Source organism: Hypanus sabinus, chromosome 6 (assembly GCF_030144855.1).
Source record: "Hypanus sabinus isolate sHypSab1 chromosome 6, sHypSab1.hap1, whole genome shotgun sequence".
NCBI classification, from domain to species: domain Eukaryota; kingdom Metazoa; phylum Chordata; class Chondrichthyes; order Myliobatiformes; family Dasyatidae; genus Hypanus; species Hypanus sabinus.
The window spans coordinates 165,121,248-165,146,474 of record NC_082711.1 but is presented as its reverse complement, the minus strand read 5'-3'; the positions used below and the strand labels follow the sequence as shown (position 1 = coordinate 165,146,474).

Genomic DNA, 25,227 nt, shown 5'->3' with positions numbered 1-25,227 from the left:
TTTAGCCATGGAATGATTGTCAGTGCCAGATGGGGTGGTTTGAGTATCTCAGAAAATGCTGATTTGCTGGGATTTTCACACACTCTAGAGTTTACAGAGAATGGTGCGAGAAACAAAAAAAAGTATCCTTTGAGTGATAGTTCTGTGGGCGAAAATGCCTTGATAATGAGAGATGTCAGAGGAGAATGAGCAGACTGATTCAAGCTAACAGGAAGGCGACGGTAACTCAAATAACCACGTGTTACTACAGTGGAGTGCAGAAGAGCACAACATAATGAGTGATCACTGAGTGTATGTTTGATATGCCTCTTTAACACACAGAATTGCCCAATCAGCACCAACAAGTACATGAGGGGAACTTCTTCACTCAGAGGGTGGTGAGAGTGTAGAATGAGCTACCAGAGGAAGTGGTGGAAGCGGGTTTGAGTTCAACATTTAGGATTAGCTTGAATAGGTACATGGATGGTAGTGGTATGGAGGGCTATAGTCTAGGTACGGGTCAGAGTAGAATTATAGCTTGGCAAGGACTAAATGGGCCGAGGAGCCTGTTTCTGTGTTGTAGTGCTCTATGACTCTAGTTTTTCAACACAAAATACTCTCCACTCTTTTGAAATTAAAATTAGTTAATTGAAATTATCAAACTAATCATTACTCACTCAAGTTGCAATTCTGTTGCATCATTTGCATTTTAAAATATGCAAATAAAGGGGTTATTTATTTTTTTAAACCAGAAAATACAAACCATCAAGTGTTGATCGTTTTTGGGCACAGCACAAATTTGAAAAACCATTTAAGTATAAAAATGTTAATTATACTGTTGGTTGCTTTCACAGTTCAAGTAGATGCACATGAAATTTTCACACACCCACCATAACCATTGGCATGTAATTTGCAACAATTAATTTAAGAAAAATCTTATGCAGAGATGGAAGTCAGTTACTTTTCTAGACAGAAATAAACAATTTTGCTGTCTTCAAATACTCAGTGGTCATAATAATCTTTAAGCACCTGCAAATCCCAGTATGTCCTTCCACTGGATGAACTTTCACATTAGAGCATGCACTCTCCATTCTTTACACACTTTTAAATAACATAAAAAGAGCTCAATTGCCCCACTGAGTCTATGTAAACTCTCAAGAGCAATCTCATTCCCCAACTTATTTCTCCATATCTATTCTCTCACACATGCCCACCAATTACCTAAAGTGTCAGTTTTAGCTGTTTTCTAGTCATGGAATACTGACAAACAATTACTCTGCCTAGTCCCATTGTCTCTCTCACTTGGACCATAACTCTCCATACCCCTCCCATCAATGTACTTAACCAAATTTCTCTCAAATGTTGAAATCAAACCTGCATCCACCATTCCAGCTGGCATCTTCTTCCACCATGGGTGGTCACCTACCACCCACCTACCTTAGTAGCAATTTACAATGGCCAATGAGCCCAAGATTTCTTTATGATGTAGCTGGAAACCGGAGAACCCAGAGGCAGCCAAGCAGTAACAGGAAGAATGTGCAAACACCCAGCTCCTGAGGTCAGGGATGAACCCAGCTTGTGAGGTAGCAATACCAACCTATAATTATGCAGATAGTTTCACATAACTCTGTGTATAATTCTGTGTTGAAATGCTCTAACGATATTAGGTGTGCCTTACACATAATAGAAGGTAAAATTAAAGGGCTTCCACTGTTGGAGGACATTTTACTTGGACAGTTTGGATTCAACAGCATAGTGCTGTTCTGCAACAGCAGCGGGGCAATTTATGCTTTTACATTCAAAGCCCACAAGAACTTGAGTGTGTTTGAACACAGGGTGTTGAATTTTCTGATCTACCTGAAATAACTGAAACTGTACTAAAACTGGTTAGGGAAGCAATAGGCATTCATTGTTCCTGCTTCTGATCACTAACCCGTAACCCTGCTGATACGCTCAGTATCAGCTGCTGATAACCCAGTGGAGTCAGGATTAAGGCCTTTGCAATTGCAACATGAAGTTCAAAAATATTGTGGAAGAGTTGTGGATAAGAAAGACAAAATTGAAGAAAGTAAAAATGAATTTCTATTAACTTCTGATTTTTTTCTCTATTATTATGTATTACATTGCTCTGCTCAGATTCAGATTCAGTTTATTGTCATTTAAAAGCCACAAATGCAATGCAGTTAAAAAATGAGACAACATTCCTCCAGAATGATATCAACAAAGCACATGACAAAACAGACTACACCAGAAAATCAACATAACGTTTGGCAATCCCCAATCCAGAATCCGGAAAGGCTGCTGCGTATTAATATTGCGTTACCATTTTAGCGTGTTCCCTGGAAAGGAGCTCCAAAACTCACCACACAAAACAAGACCAAAAACTAAAGCTACAAGACCCGCACAAAACCACATAGTTACAACAGTGCCAACAATAGCATAATTGATAAAAAAAAACAGACCATGGGCACAGTAAAAATAGTCCAAAGATGTTAAAAGACTCTTAAGTTCGAAAGAAACCACCACACAGTTTCCACAAGTCCTCAGGGTCCCGATAGACTCGTCACCCCATGCAGGTGGCAGAAGGGAATACCCCCGCTATGCCCCACAGTGCCGCCGGACTCAGCCTCGCAGACGCAGCACACAGTGAAAGCTCCGTCGAGCCCAGCCTCGCAGACACAGCATACAGTGAAAGTGCCCCGACTGCAGCGGACTCTGAGTCTGTCGAACCTCTGAGCCTACGACCATCCCCTCCGGCACAGCTTCTCTGAGCACCATCCTCTGCCGAGCGTATTAAGACGCTCCCGCCAACGGCCACCGGCAACATGACCCCAAGGACTGGGGGCCTGTTCTTCTCAGCAGAAACCCGGACCTTACAGCAGCAGCAGCTGCCGCAAAGGCAACAAATTTCAGGGGATACACCAGTGACATTAAACCTGATTCTGATTCTAAATTTGCAAACATTAATGGGCGTAGACATTTCCTGGGAAGAGCAGTAACTGTTCAAATTACATAAACACTTCTCATGCATTTTGAAAACATTTTGTATCTGCTTATATTTTTGACAGCTAGGCATTTTCTTGAAGCTGCAGTTAAAAAAGGTTATTGATAGAGATACTTCCAAAAATGTCGCACTTGCTATGGTGAAAAAGATGTCTGCATATCTAAACAGTCAGCACTTTGAAAGGATACAAGTGTATTATTCCCTAACATCTCTTTTGGTATACTATAGTTCATTGTTCAGATTTCTAGAATGTGATAACATTGGTTGGTAGTGTTTGTGCTGGGATTGGTGGGTTTGGAGTCTGGAATTAGACAGACAAACTAGAAACCCCAGATGTTGAAGACGCTAGCAGTATGCCGAGATATTTGAGAGTGTCCGGGGGCAGAAGTGAGTATAGTTGCTATTACTAAGAAGAAGGTACTTTGAAAGCTGAAAAGGTCTAAAGACATTTATGTCACCTGGACTAGATGGATTACACCCCAGGGTTCTGAAAGATGCAGCTGAAGAAACTGTGAAGGCATTATTGGAAACTTTCCAGAATCACTAGATTCTGGAGTGGTTCTGGAGAACTGGAAAATTACAAATGTCACTTCTTTTTTTAAGAAGGAAGGGAGGTAGAAGAAAAGGAAATTATAGACCAATTAGCTTGACTTCAGTGGCTGGGCAGTTGTTGGAGTCCACTATTAAGGATAAGGTTTCATGGTACTTGGAGGCACATGGCAAAATAGGCCAAAGTTTGTATGGTTTCCTTAAGGGGAAATTTTGCTCTGCCTCATAAGGCAGTGGAGGCCAATTCTCTGGATGTTTTCAAGAAAGAGTTAGATAGAGCTCTTAAAGATAGCGGAGTCAAGGGATATGGGGAGAAGGCAGGAACAGGGTACTGATTGTAGATGATCAGCCATGATCACAGTGAATGGTGGTGCTGGCTGGAAGGGCAAATGGCATACTCTGGATGCTATCCGACCTGCTGAGTTCATCCAGCTTGTTTGCACCTATTGTCTATAAATCCTTTGGAATTCATTGAGGAAATAATAGGGAGGATAGACAAAGGACAGTCAGCGGATGTTGTTTACTTGGATTTTCAGCAGGCCTCTGACAAGAAGCCACACATGAAGCTGCTTAACAAGATAAGAGCCCATTGTATTGCAGTAAAGATATTAGCATGGATAGAAGATTGGCTGACTGGCAGGAGGCAAAGTGTCGGAATAAAGGGGGCCTTTCCTGATTGGTTGCCAGTGACTAGTGATGTTCCACAGAGGTTGGTTTTGGGACCACTGCTTTTCACATTATATGTCAATAATTTGGATGATGGAATTGATGGTTTCATGCCCAAGTTTATGGATGATACTAAGATAGGTGGAGGGGCAGGTAGTGTCAAGGAAGCGGGAGACATCAGACTTAGATAGATTAAAAGAATGGGCAAAGAACTGGCAGATGGAATACAGTGCAGGGAAGTGTACAATCGTGCACTTTGGTAGAAAGAATAAAGATATAGGCTATTTTCTAAACTGGGAGAAAATTAAAAAATCAGAGATTTGAAGGGACTTGGGAGTCCTTGTGTAGGATTCCCTAAAGGTTAATGTGCAAGTTGAGTCAGTGGAAGGCAAATGCATTCATTTGAGAGGAATAAAATATAAGAGCAAGGGTATAATGCTGAGGCTTTATAAAGCATTGGCCAGACAGCACCTGGAATATTGTGAGCAGTTTTGGGCCCCTTATCTAAGAAAAGATGTGCTGGCATTGGAGAGACTCCGGAGAAGGCTCACAAGAATTATTCCAGGATTTAATGGGTTAATGTATAAGGCGCTTTTGATAGTTCTGGGTTGTGCTCACTGGAGTTTAGAAGAATAAGGGGTAGGGAGCCGATCGCTTTGAAACTAGAGGGCACAGCCTCAGAATGGAGAGATGTCCATTTAGAACAGAGATAAGAAAGGAATTTCTTCGGCCGGAGAATTCATCGCCACAGATCGCTATGGGGGCCATGCCATTGGTTATATTTAAAACTAAGCTTGATAAGTTCTTGATTAGTTAGGGCATGACTCAGGGACAAAAACATTTAACACGATTCACATGTTATGTAGTTTTTCAAGTTAAGCTGAATGCTAAGTGAAGGTACTCTCTGGCTTCGCCATGACGCATAACATAACCAAATATACTGCAAATGTTGCAGGTTTAAGTTTGCACATAAATATTGAATTGAGAAGAAGCTGGTCTTGCCCTGTTGTTCTAGTGAGGCTTTGAATGCTGGAAAGAGAAGCTGAAGGCTAAGAGATCAGGAAATGAACAATTAGCAACGTGGTTGTGAGACTCTACAAAAAGTGATGGTTATAGCTCAGTCCATCACAGGCAAAGCCCACCATTGAGCACGTTTACAAGGAATGGGGGCCACAAGAAAGCAGTATCCATCATCAAGGATATCCACCATTGAGGCCATGCTCTCTTCCGGCAGCTGTCATCAGGAATGAGGTATATGAGCCTTAGATCCCACACCACAGGCTCAGGAAGAGTTATTACCCTACAACACATGTGGATAACTTCACTCACTTCAACATAAGAACATAAGAGTAGGAGTCGGCCATCTGGTCCATTGAGCCTGTTCCGCCATTCAATAAGATCCTGGTTGCTCTGGCCATGGACTCATCTTTTTCCCTTAACCCCTAATTCCCCAACTATGCAAAAAATCTATCCAACCTTGTCTTTAATATATTTACTGAGGTAGATATATTGCTCCATTGCTTCATTGGGCAGAGAATTCCACAGATTCACCACTCTGGGAAAAGCAGTTCCTTCTCATCTACGTCCTAAATCTATTCCCCTGAATCTTGAGGCTATTTCCCATAATTCTAGTCTGACCTATCAGTGGAAACAACTTTTCTGTCTCTATCTTGTCTATCCCTTTCATAATTTTATATGTTTCTAAGATCTCCTCTCATTCTTCTGAATTCCAGCAAGTACAGTCCCAGGCGACTCAAGCTCTCCTCATAGTCTAACCCCCTCACTGACTTGACCTGGTGAGTTTGGATTCCAGTCAGTTTCAATTGGTAAAAACGTGTCCTCCACAATCTCCATCAGCACAGTGTACTTAGCTCTCGCCACCCACTCTACTTGATTTACACCTATGACTGTGTGGCTAAGTACAACTACAACACCATATACAAATTTGCTGATGACACTGCTGTTGTGGGCTGCATCAAAGGTGGTGATGAATCAGCATTCAAGAGGGAGATTAAAATTTGGCCAAGTGGTGTAATAACAACAACCTCTCACTCAATGTCAATAAAACCAAGGAACTGATAGTAGACCAGGAGAGGGAAACCAGAAGCCTATGAGCCAGTAATCATGGGAGGATCAGAGGCGAAGAGGGTCAGTAAATTTAAATTCCTCAGTGTCACTATCTCAGGGCACCTGTCCTGTCCATCATATAAATGTAATTGCAAAGAAAGCACAATAGCACCTCTGCTTTCTCAGGAGTCTGCAGAGATTCAACACAGCATCAAAAACCTTGACAAACATCTACAGATGTGTGGTGGGAAGTGTGGTGACTGGCTGCATTATGGCCTGGTATGGGGACACCAATGCCTTTGAGCAGAACATCCTGCAAAACGTTGTAGATTTGGCCCAGTACATCATGGGTAAACCCCTCCCAATAATTGAGCACATCAACATGAACATTTGCCGTAGAAAAACAGTATCCATCATCAAAGATTCTCACCACCCAGGCCATGCTCTTTTCTCACTGCTGCCATCAGGTAGAAGGTACAAGTGCCTCAGGACTTACACCACCAGGTCCAAGAACAGTTACTACCCCTCAATCATCAGGCTATTGAACAAAAGGGGCTAGTTACACTCATTTACAGACTCTCTCATCATCTTGTTTCATGCTCGTTATTTATTGCTATTCTTACCCTTGGCCATAATGCTCTATAATGAGTCAACCCATTTCTAATCCTGTTAGACTATTTAAGGTAACTTATTCTTTATTTATTCTATTTATATGTCTGTGAATTTGTAATAGTGCTGTGGCACTGTAATTTCCTTTGGGATCAATAAAGTATCTATTTATTTGTACAGTTTGTTTACAGTTTACACTTCCTGATGTTTACAATTTATAGATCCTGTTTACAGTTATTGTTCTATAGATTTGTTAAGTATGCCCGCAGACAAAGTATCTCAGGGTTGTATGTGGTGACTGATAATAAATTTTACCTTGAACTTTAAGTTCCTTCAGCACTTTGTGTGTGTGTTGCTCTAGTTTTCCAGCATCTGCAGAATCTCTTGTGTTAATTATCAGCTGTAGGGGCCAGGAAAGACACTAACTTCTCATGTGATCTTGTAGAACGATCAGGATGGCACTCTGGGTTTTCTTCACAGTTTGCCAGTACCAAGGCCATCTCCTCTGGCTAATTATTGCTGAAGAAGTAGCACACCCAAAAACTCCACCCAATAAGTCCACCTGTTCTCCCATGGAATTTTACAACCTCGTTCCAAGCTTGAGCATTCAGTTTAAACTTGCCGAGTTTTACTTTATGGTTTCATTTTCCCTACCTTCCTACTGAGTCTCCAGTCATCTTGCATTCCATGCCATTGGACCTAACCCTGATCTGTCAAGGAGCATCAGCTTCCCCACATTAAACACCTTTTCATCTTTTGCCCCGCCAGCCTCCAGATTCAATGTATTTTTTGCCATTTCCACCAACTCTAAAACAATTCCACCATCAGTCACATCTTCCCCTGAGACCCAATGTTGGTGTGTCTTTTGCCACGATGAGGGTAGAAGGGCAACACCTCATATATTGTGTAGGTAGCCTCCAACCAAATGGCATGGATGTCGATTTCTCTTGGTAAAGTTTTGCCTCCTCCTTTCTTCTATTCCACACTCTGGACTTCTCAGCTGCCTATCACCTCCCTCTAGTAGCCCTCATTCTTTCCTTCTTCCTATAGTCCACTTTCCTCTTCCTCTCCAGCCCTTTACCTTTCCCACCCACCTGGCTTCACCTATCACCTTCCAGCTAGTCCTTCTTCCCCTCCCCTCACCCTTTCACTCTGGGGTCTACCCCCTTCCTTTCCAGTCATGAAGAAGGGTATCGGTCCAAAACATTGACTGTTTATTCATTTCCACAGAAACTGCCTGATCTGCTGAGTTCCTCCTGCATTTTGTGTGTGTGTGTGTTGCTTTGGCATTCCAGTATCTGCAGAATCTCTTGTGATTTTGTTTTTAAGGTGATTTGAAGATTTTAATAGCCCTATAGCACTTTCCAGATGTGAGCTTTTGGAAATGGCAGTTTGCAGTATGGAAAGTGTTCCACAGTTTTCCCTGCTTGCTTCTTAGTACAAGTTTTACTATAAGTAGAAATGTGAATACAAATGACTCAATATGGAGTTCTATATAATCTCTAAGTGTTAAGAGCTTCTATACTAATAGCATATATACTTAGTAGTCAGCTTATTAGGTACACCTGCTTGTTAATCCAAATATCTAATCAGCCAATCATGTGGCAGCAATGCAATGCATAAAAGCATGCAGGTATGGTCAAGAGGTTTAGTTGTTGTTCAGACTAAACATCAGAACGGGGAAGAGATGTGAACTAAGGGACTTTGACCGTGGATTGATTGTTGGTGCCAGGCAGGGTGGTTTGAGTAACTGCTGATCTTCAAGGATTCACACACAACAGTCTGTAGAGCAGGAGTCCCGACCTTTTTTATGCCATGGACCAACACCATCAAGCAAGAGGTCCATGGGCTCCCTTTTGGGAATCCCTGTTCTAGGGTTTACAGAGAAGCGGCAGTTCTGTGAGTGAAAACACCTTGTTCATGAGAGAAGTCAGAGGAGAATGGCCAGACTGGTTCAAGCTGACAGGAAGGCAACAGTAACTCAGATAACTACACGTTACAACAGTGGTGTGTAGAAGAGCATCTCTAAAAGCACAAAACATCGAATCTTGAAGTGGAAGGACTACAACAGAAGAAGACCATGAACGTCCACTCAGAGGCCACTTTATGAGGTACAGCCTTTAAGAATGCAATGCTGAGCTGACTCAATGGTTCAATAACACAGCTCAACCCCATATTCACAAGGACAACTGAGGATCGGCGGTAAATGCTGACTTGGCCAACAACACCCACATCCAATAAACATATAAGAGTAGTCTCTTTGCCAAGACTTTACCATTTTAATTTATCTGTTTTACTAACATTCAGCTCTTTCTTTCACTGTCAAGATATTGTCAAGTAAATGACTGGAGCACAGATAATGGTATGATTGTGATTAACAGATTGCATCTGTACTTTATTTTGTAAGGGTCTGAACCTTAACAGTTGTCTTTTAAGCACATTTACCAATTTATGCACTATTGAGCAGCGAGAGATTTCTGCAAGTGAGGTGGCCTGACAATGGTGTAACTTGGGTTCACTGGAGGTCGAACAATGGAGACTGTGTGAAAGTATCGTCAACAATTTAAAGATACCGTACCAAAGGCGGTGCAGTTCTGTACCAATGGCCTATTCAGTTGCACAACCTTGGCTCAGACATGCAGCTGGGTGCACAGGAAAACAATTCACATTAGCTAAATGCTGTGGGCTGTGTGACATTTGAAGTGCCCTGCTGTTTAATTTCTGCATTTTTACTCAGCCTCCTTTAATGCACTCTTGTTAGCAAAACTATCAGGTACCTAGATTTGTATTGTGCGCATGTGTTCTAGATCATATTTGCTAATACACAATTATAACATGCTCTGGATTGGTCTACATTATTAAGATTTTCTTCTAGATATATTAGTATCCTTCACAATCTGCAATCTTTGATTTTATTTGTTAGTAAAAGTTTTTCTATGGAATGCAAATATATACTGTATTTTTTTAGAAGTGCAACAATTTTACAGTTAAACATTATGAAGCACCCAAAAGATAAAGGTGTCTTTTTTAACAATTCAGTAATATTAATTTTTAAGATGTTCCTTGTTAGGGCATCAGTCATGACACTTAAAGTCATGGACATTTTCTGTGGAACCAATCACATCCTGGATTTGGTGCATGAAACAAGGATGCCATTCCTACAGCTCTCAGGAACATTTTGGAGTGTGGACAATCCCTTGAGAACTCAATATACACGGCCTGCAGGTCCTCTATGAAGCTCCACACACACTCCACTCAGTCAGCTGATCCTGGATTTGCCAGGTTCTTGGCCATGAAAGTCAAAGGAATCCCCTTTTAACTTATTTTCCACTAAGATGGACAAGTATGATTTACCTTCAGATTCTAGGCTGAACTTAATGAAAAAAAAAGATCGTCAATTCCTACACAAGCACTCCAGTGTCACTGATGGGCTTAAAATGCTCTTATTGTAACTACACACTGGATTACATAAGAGATAGGAGCAGGAGTAGGCCAATCGACCCCTCAAGCCTGCTCCGCCATTCAACAAGACCATGGCTGATCCAATCTTAACTCTAGTTTTCACCGAATCCCACAAGGCAACAGTGCCAACCAACAGGGCACCATGCCGCCCATTTTATTTTATTATTCATCCCGCTCAAACCCATGTGATCACCCGGGGAAAAAAAACCCGATTTGCCAATTGAGGAGAAAAAATCTGGAAAATTCCTCTCCGACCCATCCAGGCTATTGAAAACTGGTCCAGGAGATCACATGGCTGATCTAAACCTAGCCTCATGTCCACTTACCTACTCGCTCACCGTATCCCCTAATGCCATTTTTATCCAGGAAAATGTCTATCTCCGTTTTGAATTTATTGAGTGTAGTAGCTTAGCCTTTGAAACATCTTGTTGATATTTTGTCTGAGTTGGTGATTCGGGATATTTTCTTAACAACCAAATTCTAATACATATTTAGATGCAACTTCAAAAGCAAGAAATTTGTATTTATAAAGTAGCATTAACAGTGTTGCACAAGAAAATATTTTTCAAATTACTGGGGGTGTTCATTCGCGTGCACGAATTTTAAGAGAAAATATACACAAGTAATATAGATTCTGGTACTTTACACTGAGTGTATTCATGCAACCTCAATCAACATTTCATTATCAAAGTTGTAAAGCACTCATAATTGCCTAAAGCATTTAGAACCTGAACTCCCATCTTGCAAATAAGTTTGCAGTGAAAATATGGGTAGAGATTACATCTGAAACAATTAATTATCTTTTATTTACTTACGAGGAATGCAATTTGATTTGTAATTAATTTAGAGGACAACACTCCACCGTAGGGGCTTCCAGTACCGCACAGGTTTCCTCTGGGTGCTCTGGTTTCCTCCCACATTCCAAAAGGCATACAGGTTAGGATTAGCTGGGCATGCTATGTTAGTGCTAGAAGTGTGACAACACCTGCAGGCTGCTCAGCATAATCCTTGCTGATTTGATTTGATACAAACAACGCAGTTAACTTGGTCACCCAATGTACGAATAAAGCTAATCTTTTATTTTTATCTTTACCTCTAAATAAACACTGCCCTAACAAAGGAAGAGGTGAAAGCCACTTCGCCGGGGCTTAGACTTAAATAGACAGCACAAAAGCACTCCACTAAGGCAAGTATTCCCTTCCTTATTTACGCCCAGGTCAAATATCATTAAACAAGAAAACTGTGGACCCCAGGTTGGAAAAGAATTGGTTGCTAAAGAATTGGTTTTAAAAGGATGACTATGGGAAAGGAGAGGGAGGCAAAGGGGTTTCGATGCCAGAATAGGTCTTGGTCATGAAGGCAGAAAGCAACATACTACAGAGAATCTACCTCATTATGATCTTGCACTTTATCATTTACCTGTTCTGCAATTTTTTGGTAGGTGTTAAACTTTATTCTGCTTTATTATTTTATCTCAATACACTGTGTAATGATTTGAACTGTTAACAGTACACAAGATGCGATTTTCACTGTATCTTGGTATGTGTGACAATAATAAATTAATACCAACATCATTAAAACCGATAATGATGGTAATGGATAATGGCAGATGGGAGACCTCGTGCAGGATTCCCTAAAGGTTAATTTGCAGGTTGAGTCACTGGTGAGGAAGGCAATGTGATATTAACATTCATTTTAAGAGGACTAGAATAAAAAAGGATGTAATGAGGCTTTATAAGGCATTGGGGAGGCCTCAGCTGCAGAAATGTGAGCAGTTTTGGGCCTCTTATTTAAGAAAAGATGTGCTGCCATTGGAGAGGGTTCAGAGGAGGTTCCTGGGAATTATCCCATGAATGAAAGAGTTAATGTTTGAGGAGAGATGGATGGTTCTGGGCCTGTACTCACTAATATTTAGAAGAATAAGAGTTGAATATCATTGAAACCTACCAAATGTTGAGACAGAGTGGATGAGGAGAGGTTTCTATAGTGGGAGAGTCTAGGACCAGAGGGCACAGCCACAGAATATAGGGATGTCCATTTAGAATGGAGATGAGGAGAAACTAGGGCGGTGAATCTGTTGAATTCATTGCCATGGATAGCTGTGGAGACCAAGTCATTGTGTATATTTAAAACAGAGGATGGTAGGTTCTTGATTAGTCAGATTGTGAAAGGTTATGGGGGTAAGGCAGGAGAGTGGCATTGAGAGGGAAACGCATCAGCCATGATGAAATGGCGGGGCAGACTCGATGGGCTGGATGGCTAATGCTGCTCCTATATCTTAGGGTCATCTGGAAATAACCAACGGATTGCCCAAGAATTGGCAGAGAGAACCAGAGAAAACAAAGATGTTTATCTATCCGATGAAGGTTCTGAAGAAAGGTTACTGACCTGAAACATTAACTCTGTTTCTCTTTGTACCTATGCTGCCAGAGCTGCTGAAGATTTTCAGCATTTTCTGTTCCATTTCCTTGTCCATGAAGGGATGGAAACCCAGATCTGAAACTCACTTCTTAACTAGAAATTCATCTCTGATGGGGGGGGGGGGGGGGCACCAAAATCAAGTTCAGTGGAATTGGTTGCAGATGCAGAGTTGAACTGTTAACGCTATCACATTGCACATATAGCACTAGTGCCTGGGGATGAATGTCTTGTCAATAAAGATTCCAACCCTATAATAGAATCTTTCATCTTCTTTAACTCAGGATACTTATTGCACTTTAAAAATGTCAAATATGTACTGTATGCTAATTGTACTAAAAAATGAGGTTCTTCAAACACATGTTTGTATAACAACATTCAATTACATACAATTGATGGATGAATGATTTCTGAACACCCGCAACCAATGTGCACAGCTCCCTGTCAACGGTGCAAATTTGGGGCCCAGTCTCTGCTGTTGTGTATTTAAAATACTTAAGTATTCTTGTATATACATTGTTAGATTAAGCATTCTTGTTTAAAATAATTTATTACGGGTTATATGTATAGGTACATGACTTGCATACGTCGCCATGCTATCATGTGATACGCGTGCCTTGCTTAAAGTAAACTCAAAGTTACACCAACAGTTCGGACTCCCATATCTTCCTTTGAATTAACTTAATGTCTTTAAGTTACAAAACTGACATCTTCCAAACTAATGAAATTACCTATGCATTTCAGGTTTAACCCTGTACTGCAAAATTATAACACAGGATTAGGGTAGCCTAGTTGGCCCTTCAGGCCTGTTCTAGCACTCACTACAACTGTGGCTGACCTGTATCCTAATTCCATCCACTCACAAATACTCTGTATTGCATTAACAGCTTGCCAATCAGGCTTCGACAATTCTGAACTGTACTGCTACTTAGCTAAGAAAAATGGAAGATACGGACTTAAGGGGCAATTTTGGTGCCCCTGAAAGAAACCAGTCTTTAACATCTTTATTTAACATTAGCATGTTACAAAATGCTTTGCGAAACATCATTCCAAATGATTGCACTTAATTACATGAAGCCTAGCTGCATGAAGCAAGAACACACGTGGAGCAGGCTAGATGTGCTTTAGCGTTCTGCTATACTCAGCTAGCTCGGCACACAAGTTAAATTTATTATTTTATTACATTGCTAAAATAATTAACAAAATATTCAGTTGAAGCCCTGTATCATAGACATCCTGCATCCTCTGGTGCTTTGATGATTTCCCTTTCACATCCTACTGAAATCCTTCATTTAAAGTTCTCGATATTTATTGCTTATTTATTAATATTATTTCTTTCTTTTTGTACTTGCACAGTTCGTTGCCTTTTGCACACTGGTTGAACATCCAAGTTGGTGCAGTTTTTCCACTAATTCTATTATGGCTATTATTCTATTATAGGTTTACTGAATATGTCCGCAAGAAAATGAACTTCAGGGTTGTATATAGTGACATATACGTACTTTGACAATAAATTTACTTTGAACTAGTTGGCATCATATTCCCATAGAAGTAAATAATATCTTCAGAATGTTGGCACAATATTTTCATTTTAGGGGTCATGCATACCTGTCTCAACAATAATCCACCAGTTTGTTATGTTATTCCTCTTTGGCACAAACTTATTAAATGTATGTAATGTTTAAATCTTTCCAGAGAAAAACTCAGATATTAGCAAAGCTCTTATCCTTTTTTCCTCTTTTTTTCAAAATAACAAACACCTGAAAATAATCCAGAGCAAATATCGGCTCAATATGTTAGTATTAAAATCCTTTATCATCTTTGCTGCCAGCATGTTAATTTTAAACAACTTCCTGCCTCTGCTAAACTATTATGCAAAAATGCTTCAACAACTTGCAAGACAAAATTACTCCAGATGGCAGAAAAGTGCCCCAGAATTCCATGCCATTCAGAGAAGACAGAAAAGACACTGGATAACAGACTGGAATTGGCAGACATTGAGATTTGTTTTGGAGGGCCGGTCTGAATCGAGGGTGTAACATTATTACATTTCCACTGTTGTGCTCCGGGGAGAATATTTCACAATTCACAGTACAAGCCACATTTAACTTCTGTTTGAAGTACATTTTGGAGCACTGTTCACACGCCCTGCCCAAAATTCCTGAGGTGTGCTGTCAGGAACAAGATTCACCATTTGGTGCACAGCAGTAAGAAAAGTGCCCTAGATATTTGATTAGCACAATTCTGAGAGCTAAACTTTGGCACCAGTCTACATATTTCACCTTCACTATTATTTTAAGTAGATGCATTTACATTAGCCCTTGCCATTTGAGAACAGAAATAGCACTGTTTATAATTCTACATGTATCACAAGGGCATATTTATTAAACACTTTTTATTCATATTCAGTGCAAAAAGTAAAATGGTTTCAGTGTTCTCTGGTGATTTCTTCAATGTCTTGTTGAGAGCTGATTGTCATTATGTAAATTTATTTGCCACCTGGCCGGGCTGTGAGATTCCAGACTATAGTGATCTTATGATTAACCTACATATTAATGTTAAAATTTACATGACAGATTGTCAGCAACTTAATAGGCACAAGCTAAAAATAAACTTCAACCGCTGTTTTCTCCAGCAATGAAATGCTGTATGTAAAATGCTAACATTTATAATGCTGCTCTGTGATCAAAAGATTGAAACTGAATATTTTCAGCATCTTAAGTCCTTCCTATTGCAATATTTTATTCATCTATCAAACAAAAATCTGTTTGCCATATGTATTAAGTTTGTTTTCTATGAACTAATAATCCTTTTCATCAAATATAGAGTAAAACTGAGCATTTAACAGACACTGGTTTACATATTCTGCCTCCTTTCACCCTCACATTATAGCTGGCCCACTTCTTCAAATGAAAGGTCACTGGTTGATTAGCTTCGGTGTAAATATTTATTTATTTGTTGAGATACAGCACGGAGTAGGCCCCTCCAGCCCTTCGAGCAGTGCAGCCCAGCATCCTCGATTTAACCCTAGCCTAATCACGGGACAATTTACAACGACCAATTAACCTACCAACCGGTATGTCTTTGGACTGTCAGAGGAAACCCACGTGGTCACAGGAAGAACATACAAACTCCTTACAGGCAGTGGCGGGAAATGAACTCAGGCCGCCGGTATTGTAAAGCATTGCGCTAGTCATGACACCACCGAGGCGTGCAGTGAAACGTACAGTGAAATGCGTCATTTGCATCAACACAGCCTTAGGATGTGCTGGGTGCAGCCCGCAAGTGTCACCCATGCTTCCAGTGCCAATATCACATGCCGACAACTTACTAGCCCTAACCTGTACTTCTTTGGAATGTAGGTGGAAACTACAGCACCCAGGGGAAACCCATGAGGTCTCAGAGAGAACAAGCCCCTTACAGCGGCAGCAGGAATTGAGCCATGATTGGGGGGTTTGCTGTTTCCGTAATAGCGTTACACTACCATGCCACTCCATGAATTCGGGTTGTCCTTCCACCTGCACTGGCCAATTTATTGTCTGTCACCAGCATTTCTTCAATTTCACATTTACTATATATGTGAAGTTTTCAAAACATTTAAAACTTCTTATCATAATTTGTTTACCCAGAGGGAGGAACAAGAATTATTTTCTTAAATTCATTTTTAGGATAAGATTGCTGATGACCATTTTTCCTAAATTCTCTTTTATGATAAGCTATTGCTGACAAGATCAATATTTATTAATTACTTGCCATTGAGAAGGTTGTGTGTGGTAAAACTTCCTCACAAACCTCTGCAGTCCATCTAGTGAAGGTACCTCTATCGTGTGGTTGAGTAGGAAGCTCACTGATTTAGATATAATGACAGTGAGGGATGAGTAATATATACTCAAGGCAAGATAAGACCACAAGACCATAAGACATAGGAGCAGAATTAGACCATTTGGCCCATCGAATCTGCTCATCATTCTGTCATGGCCGGTCCTTTTTTGCCCCCTCCTCAGCTCCATTCCCCGGCCTTTTCCCCGTAATCTTTGATGCTATGTCCAATCAAGAACCTATCAAGCTCTGCCTTTAATACACCCAGTGACCTGCCCTCCACAGCTGCCTGAGGTAATAAACACCACCCTCTGGCTAAAGAAATTTCTCCACATCTCTGTTTTAAATGGATGCCCCTCTATCCTGAGGCTGTGCCCTCTTGTCCTGGACTCCCCCATCATGGGTGACATCCTTTCCACATCTACTCTGTCTAGGCCTTTCAATGTTCGAAAGGTTTCAATGAGACCCTGCTCATTCTTCTAAATCCCAGCTAACACAGACCTAGAGCTATCAGCTGTTCCTTGTATGATAACCCTTTCATTCCTAGAATTATCCTTCTGAACCTCCTCTGAACCCTTTCCAATGCCAGCACATCTTTTCTTAGATGAGGAGTCCAAAACTGCTCAGAATACTCAAGGTGAGGCCTCAACAGTGCCTTGTAAAGCCTCAGCATCACATCCTTGCTCGACTGTGGAAGGTGGCATTCCATATGTCCACTATCTTATGGCTTGCTGATAAAATGTGCAGGCTTGAAAAGTGCTGCCAGAATACCCAAGGCTGGTAGCTGTGCTGCGTTTTGTGGGTTATTTATACTGGAGCCAGTGTGTCAGTGGTAGTTTAGGGTGGATATGGAGGTAACTATCAACTGGGATATTACATCAAGAAAATGACCATCACCAGTACTATGGTGAAGAACAAAATGTCGGAGTTACATACTGACAAGTCTTGTGTTCTTGATGGGCTTTGTTCTAGAGTCTTAAAAGTGACAAGTAAGATACAGTGGCTTCTATGGACAGGTATAAACATTTTGGGCTGAGGCCCTTCATCAGGACTTGACAAAGGGTCTCAGCCCGAACATCAACTGTTTATTCCCCTCCACAGATGCTGACTGACCTGCTGAGTTCCTCCAACATTTGGTGAGTTGCTCAAGATTTCCAGTGTCTGCAGAATCTCTTGTGATACTGAGAATGATGATGTGTAGGTTTTAATTTTGCAACATTCCCTGGAATTCTAGAAAGGTTCCATCAGATTGGAAAATGGTAAATATAATTCATTTATTCAGAAGGGAGACAAGGAGCAGGGAACCAGTTCAAGCATCAACATTGTCAAGGTGTTCAAATCTGGCCGGCACCTTGTGTACTTTCCATCCATGCACGGTTGAGCATCGAGCTAGCAACTCGGCTTCATAAAAAACAGCCAAATCCTATGGAAGTGGCAAAAATGCCTCCCGATGTGACACAAGGCTTGAAAAGGAACAACAATTGTCACTGGGAAGGTGTTAGAATTTATTATAAAGGATGTTGAGAAAGGCACTTAGAACAATTCAATGCAAGTTTATCATTTTTTTTGAAAGTGAAGTAACATTTCACCATTTATTGGAGTTCACTGAACTGTGCCCCATGAACATTACCTCACTACATTTTTATTTCCTATTTTTGCACTACTTATTTAATTTAACTATTTTATATATATTTAACCCATACACTTACTGTAAGGCAGTTCTCTTTTTTTTCACTGTTATCATGTATTGCACTGTACTGCTGCCCCAAAGTTAACAAAGTTCACAACATATTAAACCCGATTCTGAGATAATATGTTCTGTGGATAAACGTGAATGTACTATACTTAGATATTCCAATGGGATTTGATAAGCTGCCTTCAGAATGTCTAAGGTTCAGTTTGAAAGCATACGGAGGTAGTGTAACACTTTACAATACCAGTGACAGGGGTTCAGTTCCCACCACTGTCTATAAGGAGTTTGTACGTTCTCTCTGTGACTACATGGGTTTCCTTTCACTTTCCAAAGATGTAAGGGTCAGGGTTAGTAAGTTGTGGACTTGCTATGTTGGTGCTGGAAGCATTGCAACACTTACACATCCTAGCACATCCTTAGTCAGCGTTGGTCATTGACGCAAACAATATATTTCACTGTTTCGCTGTTTCATTGTATGTGTGACAAAGCTAATCTTTAACCTTTTTCTCTTTCAGAGCTGCTGTTTTGAAGGATATGGAAGAAAATAAAAGCTCATGATGTAGGAGGTGATACAGTGACTGACTGACTGGCTAACTGGAGAGTGAGGGAGTCAACATATATGTTTTTCTTCCTCCAGGCTGGAAGAACAGAGCAAATGGTCTGCCACAGGGATTGAGGTTAGTAAATGGCAGTGCAGGCCTGGGGCTTCAAAGTGCTCATTTTCCTCCCAATTCATACCGATGGTATTAAACTACTTGTGAGTTTTTAGAATTTCTGCACCCAAGTATATGCAAAGTACTGTATTTTACTTACTAAACCAGCCAGCACAATCAGAGACCCCATCCACCCTGAACACTCACTCTTCTCCTCTCTCCCATTGGCCATAAGATTTTCTGTGAGAGGGGTGGGGGATTTTATGCTATTGTCACTGTTTTTTTTCTGTGAGTGATTTTGCAAGTTTTGTTTCATTTTATTTTGCTTGCGGGGGGGGAGGGGTGTTGATGTCTTTTCTTTCAACAACATCCCATAGTCTTTCTGTATTCCATGGCTATCAGGAGAAGATGGATATCAGAGTTGCATTATACATGACAATTTTAAAAAATGTACCCTTTACCTTGTTCTTCCTCAGTGCACTGTGTAATGATTTGATCTGTATGAACAGTATGTAAGAAAAGCTTTTCATTGCATCCCAGTACATGCGACAATGATAAACCAGTAGCAATATCAATTCCATCAGCTTCTCCAATGCACCTTGTTAGTGGTGGAAAAGCATTAGGGTTCAAGAGGCAAGTCAATAGCTGCAGGATTTCCAGCCTTCTGACCTGTTCTTGTAGCTGTGGCATTTATATGGCTGGTCAATAATGATGGTATGGCGCATGGCCAAGTGGTTAAGGCATTGGATTAGCGATCTGAAGGTTGTGAGTTCGAGCCCCAGTTGGGGCAGTATGTTGCATCCTTGAGCAAGGAACTTAACCACACACTGCTCCAGTCCACCCAGCTGAAAAAGAGTACCAGCAAAATGCTGGGGGTTAACCTCGTGATAGACTGGTGTCCTATCCGGGGGGGGGGGGGGGGGGGTAGTCTCGTACTCTCAGTCACTTTATGCCACAGAAACCGGCATAAGCACCAGGACAGACTTTAACTTTCAATAATGGTAATCGTAATGCCATTGAATATCAAAAGGGGCAGTTAGGCTTTCTCTAGCTGGAGATGTCTAATGCCCAGCACTTTAGTGGAGCAAATATTGTTTACCTCTTATCAACTTACGGCTAAATGTTGCCCAGATCTTGCTGCAGACAGGCAAGAGCTGCCTCCTCTGCTGAAGAGCTAGGAATGGAGTCCAACATTGTACAGCCAATAGCAAACATCTAACTCAATGGTCCAAGAGTTCAGTATAACCACTGAGATATCTACTGTTCAGGCACAGAAGGAGCTCTGTGAAGCTTCACTGAATCTGTCTACATGATGGTGGTAATGATATTTCTCACATACTCACTTTGAAAATGTTGGGGAAAAACACTGGAAATGCAAGAAACCAGGATATTGTCATTCTGCTCCCTCACTGTGTCTCCAGTCTGTTTTTTTTACATGAATTGCACCTATTTTACTCTTCCGTTTTTTTAAATAATACTTAAAGCATGGTAACAGGTCCTTCCAGCCCAAAGAGCCTGCACTACCCAATTATACCCACGTGACCAATCACTCTACTAATCTGCATGTCTTTGAAATGCAGGAGGAAACCAGAGCACCTGGAGTAAACCTATGCAGTCTTGAGGAGAATGTACAAACTCCTTATAGACAGCAGTGGGAATTGAACCTGGGTCTCTGCTGTAATAGCAGCACAAGAACTGCAATGCTACCATACCACCCAGACTTAATGGGCTGAATAGCCTAATTCTACTCTGATATTTTAACATTCACAGAGACAGTATCAGAGATCAGGAGTGAAGCTGGAATTCTGGTGTTGTGAGGCAGCTGCACCAGTGGTGTGGATTAAAGGCAGAGTAATTAATGCTGTCCTATACAGCTCCTGTTTATCCTGACCTTGCATGCAGCTTCTGTGGAGTTTGCATGTTCTTCCTGTGGTTACATGGGTTTCCTACAACATCCTAAAGATATGCTGTTAGGTTAGCTGGCTACTGTAACTTGCCCCTAATATAGATGGCCAGCAAGTGGACTGGAAGCAGATGAGCATGTGGGAGAGAACATTTTTCTGGGAAATGAGAGGCAACAGACCGCATGCATTGCTCTGAGAGCTGGCAAAAACTCAATGGGCTGATTGGCCTTCTCATTTGTTGAAAGAAAGTGTGGAACAGGAATAGGGGTGCAAGGCACATAATCATTTTGATTAGGGGCATTAGAGAGGTACCGGTGTCCTACTAAGGGAGAGATATTGACACAAGGGAGGAGGAAGGAAGCAAGTAAATAGATTGGATAAAATTAACAAACATTTAACACACCGAAAGAGATGGGGAAGATCTTAAATTAATTTTTTTACCTGGGAGATGGATACAGATTTTTATAGATGTGAGGCAAAACAACAGTGAAGTCACGGATGATATACAGATTATAGAGGAGGAGATTTTTGCTATGTTGGGGCAAATTAGGATAGACCTGAGGTGGTGTTCCCTCAGACCTCATGGGAAGCTAATGCAGAAATTTCAGGGGCCCTAGCAGAGATATTTAAAATGACCCAGGGCATGCCTTATTCTCACTGTTACCATCAGGTAGGAGGTACAGAAGCTTGAAAGCACACATTCAGTGATTCATGAACAGCTTCTTCCCCTCTGCCGTCTGATTCTTAAATGGACATGGAACACGTGAACACTACCTCACTTTTTAAATATACGTTATTTCTGTTTTTGCACAATTTTTAATCTATTCAATATATGTATACTGTACCGTAATTGATTTTATTTATTATTTTTTCTTCTTCGATATTACGTACTGCATTGAACTGCTGCTGCTAAGTTAACAAGTTTCACGACACATGCTGGTGATAATAAATCTGATTCTGATTCTTTAGCAACGGGTGAGTTGCCAGAGGATAGGGAGTACGGCTACTGTTGTCCCATTGTTAAAGAAATGCTCTAAGAATAAGCTGGGAAATTATAGAAGGGCGAGTCTAATATCAGTAGAGGGGAAGTTATTAGACAGTATTATAAAAAGACTGGATAAATAAGTATATGGATAGACAGGGATTGATTAGGGATAGTCATCATGTCTTGATGCATGGTAGGTCATGTATAATCAATCTTATGAAGTTTTTCAAGAACATTCCCAGGAAAGTTGATGAAGGCAAGGCAGTGTTGTCTATATGAGCTTTAGCAAGATCTCACATGGGAGGTTGGTTAAGAAGGTTCAGTCACTTGGCATTCAGGATGAGGTAGCAAATTGGATTTGATGTCAGCTTCATGGTAGAAGCCAGAGAGTGACAGAAGATGTTTAATTCTCTGACAGAAAGCCTGTGACTGTTGGTGTGCTGCAGGAATCGGAGCTGTTTCTGTTGTTGTTTGCCATCTGTAGCAACAAACTAGATGATAACGTAGTAAATTGGATCAGTTATTTGGGGATGACACCAAGATTGGGTGCTAAGTAGACAGCGAGAAAAGCGATCAAAGCTTGCAGTGGGATCTGGACCAGCTGGAAGGATGAGCTGAAAAATGACAGACGGAATTTAATGTAGAGAAGTATGACGTATTAGACCTTGGAAGGACAGTTCATGGTAGGATTTACATGGTGAGCGGAAGGGCACTAAGGAGTGTGGTAGAACTGAGGGATCTGGGAATCAAGATCCATAATGCCTTAAATGTGGTGTCACAGGTAGATAGGGTCATAAGGAGAGCTTTTGGCACATTGGACTTCATAAATCAATTGAGATGCTATGTTGAAGTTGTATAAGATGATCGTGAGGCCTAATTTGGAGTATTGAGTGCAGTTCAGCTCAACTACCTACAGGAAAGATCTCAATAATGTTGAAAGAGTGCAAAGAAAGCTTACAAGGATCAAAATGTACAAAAAAGCAGGATGAACTCAACAGGTCGAACAGCATCCGTTGAAAGGAGCAGTCAACGTTTCAGGTCGAGGCCCTTTGTCAGGACTAAAGAAGGAGGGGGCAGGGGCCCTATAAAGAAGGTGGGGGGAGGGGGGAAAACCAATCAGAGGAAAGATCAAGGGGTGGGGGAGGGGAAGCAGGAAGGGGACAGGCAGGAGAGGTGAAGAAGGAATCTAAGGGGAAAGCACTAATGGGTGGTAGAAGAAGGCAGAGTCATGAGAGGTGATAGGCAGCTAGAAGAGGAGACAGAGTGAAGGTGGGATGGGGGAAGGGGAAGGGAGGGAATTACCGGAAGTTGGAGAATTCGATGTTCATTCCAAGGGACTGGAGACTACCCAGATGGTAGATGAGATGTTTTTCCTCCAAACGAAGTTTGGCCTCATCATGGCAGTAGAGGAGGCCATGTGTGGTCATATCCGAATGGGAATGTGAAGGAGAGTTGAAGTGAGTGGCAACCGGGAGATCCTGTTTGTTGTGCTTGACAAAGCGGTCCCCCAATCTGCGTCGGGTCTCGCCAATGTAGAGGAGGCCGCACTGAGAACACCAGATGCAATAGATTACCCCAACAGACTCACAAGTGAAGTGTTGCCTCACCTGGAAGGACTGTTTAGGGCCCTGGGATGTTGCCAGTACCTGAGGGCCTGAGTTACAGGGGCAGGTTGAATAGGTTAGGACTTTATTCCCTAGAGTGTAGGAAAATGAGAGGAGATTTGATAAATGGATACAACATTATGAGGGGCATGGATAGAGTAAATCTAAGCAGGTTATTCATTGAGGTTTGGTGAAATTATAACAGAAGGTCATGGGTTAAGGGTGAAAGGTAAAATGTTTAAGAGGAACATGAAGCCAAACTTTCTTCATGCAGAGGGTGGTGGCATTGTGGAACAAGCTGCCAGTGGAAGTTACGTATGCAGGTTCGATTTCAATATTTAAGAGAAATTTGGATAGATACATGGATGGGAGGTCTATGGAGGGCTATTGTCCGGGTCCAGGCCAGTGGGACTAGGCAGATTAATAGTTTGGCACAGGCTAGATGGTCAAGTAGTATTCCATGACTCCATGACTATTGCTCTTTTTCATTTGTGTTATTCAGTATTGGGCTCTGTGCTTTCATAGACAATTAGTTGTTTGCTTTCTCCACAACTCCACAACATTTTCTAACTTCTTTCTAACTCTGATATGTAGCTATCTTTCACATTCCACACATCTCCAGCTTTTATATACGAACACAGCACTGTTGTAGCAAGATGCAACACAGAAATTACACCGAGCTGCTAAAATGGTTGAATAACTGTGGGTCCAAGATTCTAGATATGTGATTTCATCAAGCAGGGCTCCCTGCCGGCAGTGTGACTCATAAAATTAGCTCCTGTATTGCATCAGCAGATAACGCTGTCGGTTGCTATGACTACTAGTGCCTTCTCGATGTAGCACTTGACTTCGCCAGGGAGTTTTTGCAGACCCAAAACCTAGTGTTAGAATATTCAGAAAGCAAATATTCCTTCAACGCAATTTACTTTAACAAATTTTAAGTGAAAAATTGATTTGCAATGCTATCTAGTTTATAAGCTCCGCAGAATAATTACCAACATATGGTGTAACAGGAACTCCCAGGAAGCTCTAGACTGTCCATTCATGATAATATCAGCCACATCTTGGATGAAATAACCTGGGGGAGAAAGAATAATGCATAAAACTATGAATCTATTATTTAAAAGCCACAGTTGACAAGAAAAACATTGTACTTATTCAAACAGCTGGATCATGAACAAATTGAATATTTAAGAAAATAGCAAGAGTAAACAAGTTTCCCACCCACTGGTCCATTGCGTGGGTTCAGTCCCGTGCAATCATAAAATCAGAAACCTTCATAATGCTGTCTGGGTCTAAGCCAGGGTACCAATAACATACTTGCCTTCGAAGCTGCTTAAAGAGTTGCAGTGAGTAATAGCCAGGGCCGATGATTCTCATTTCTGCCCAATAATAGAGCATAAATTCATACAGCATGGAAACAGGCCTTTTGGCCCATCAAGTTCACACTGACCATCACTCATTTACACTAATCCCACCGCAAGCTCTTTTCAATCTCCCCAGGTTCCCGTCCACTACCCCCAGAATCTACCACTTACCCACACTCATTTACAGTAGCCAATTATCCAAAAATACCACAAGACATAGGAGCAGAATTAGGCCATTCAGTCCATCGAGTCCACGCCGCCATTCCATCATGGCTGTGGAATTCCCCTCAACCCCATTCTCTTGCCTTCTCTGCATAACCTTTGACCCCCACCTTACTCATTAAGAATCTATCAATCTCCACCTTAAGCATATTCAATGGCTTGACTTCCACAGCTGTCTGTGGCAATGAGGTCCATGGAAGTCAGCACAAATGTGGAAATTGAGAGT

The 25,227-nt window shown here is 41.3% G+C and overlaps 1 protein-coding gene across 1 annotated transcript in view; it reads right to left on the bottom strand.

Annotated features, from left to right (window-relative positions):
• Positions 1–25,227, bottom strand: part of tlcd1 (TLC domain containing 1) — a 55,804-nt gene that overhangs the window by 6,665 nt on the left and 23,912 nt on the right. The window contains exon 3 of the mRNA XM_059973356.1: positions 24,408–24,490. Coding sequence (XP_059829339.1) covers positions 24,408–24,490 — 83 coding nt within the window. The remainder of the gene's footprint in view (positions 1–24,407; positions 24,491–25,227) is intronic.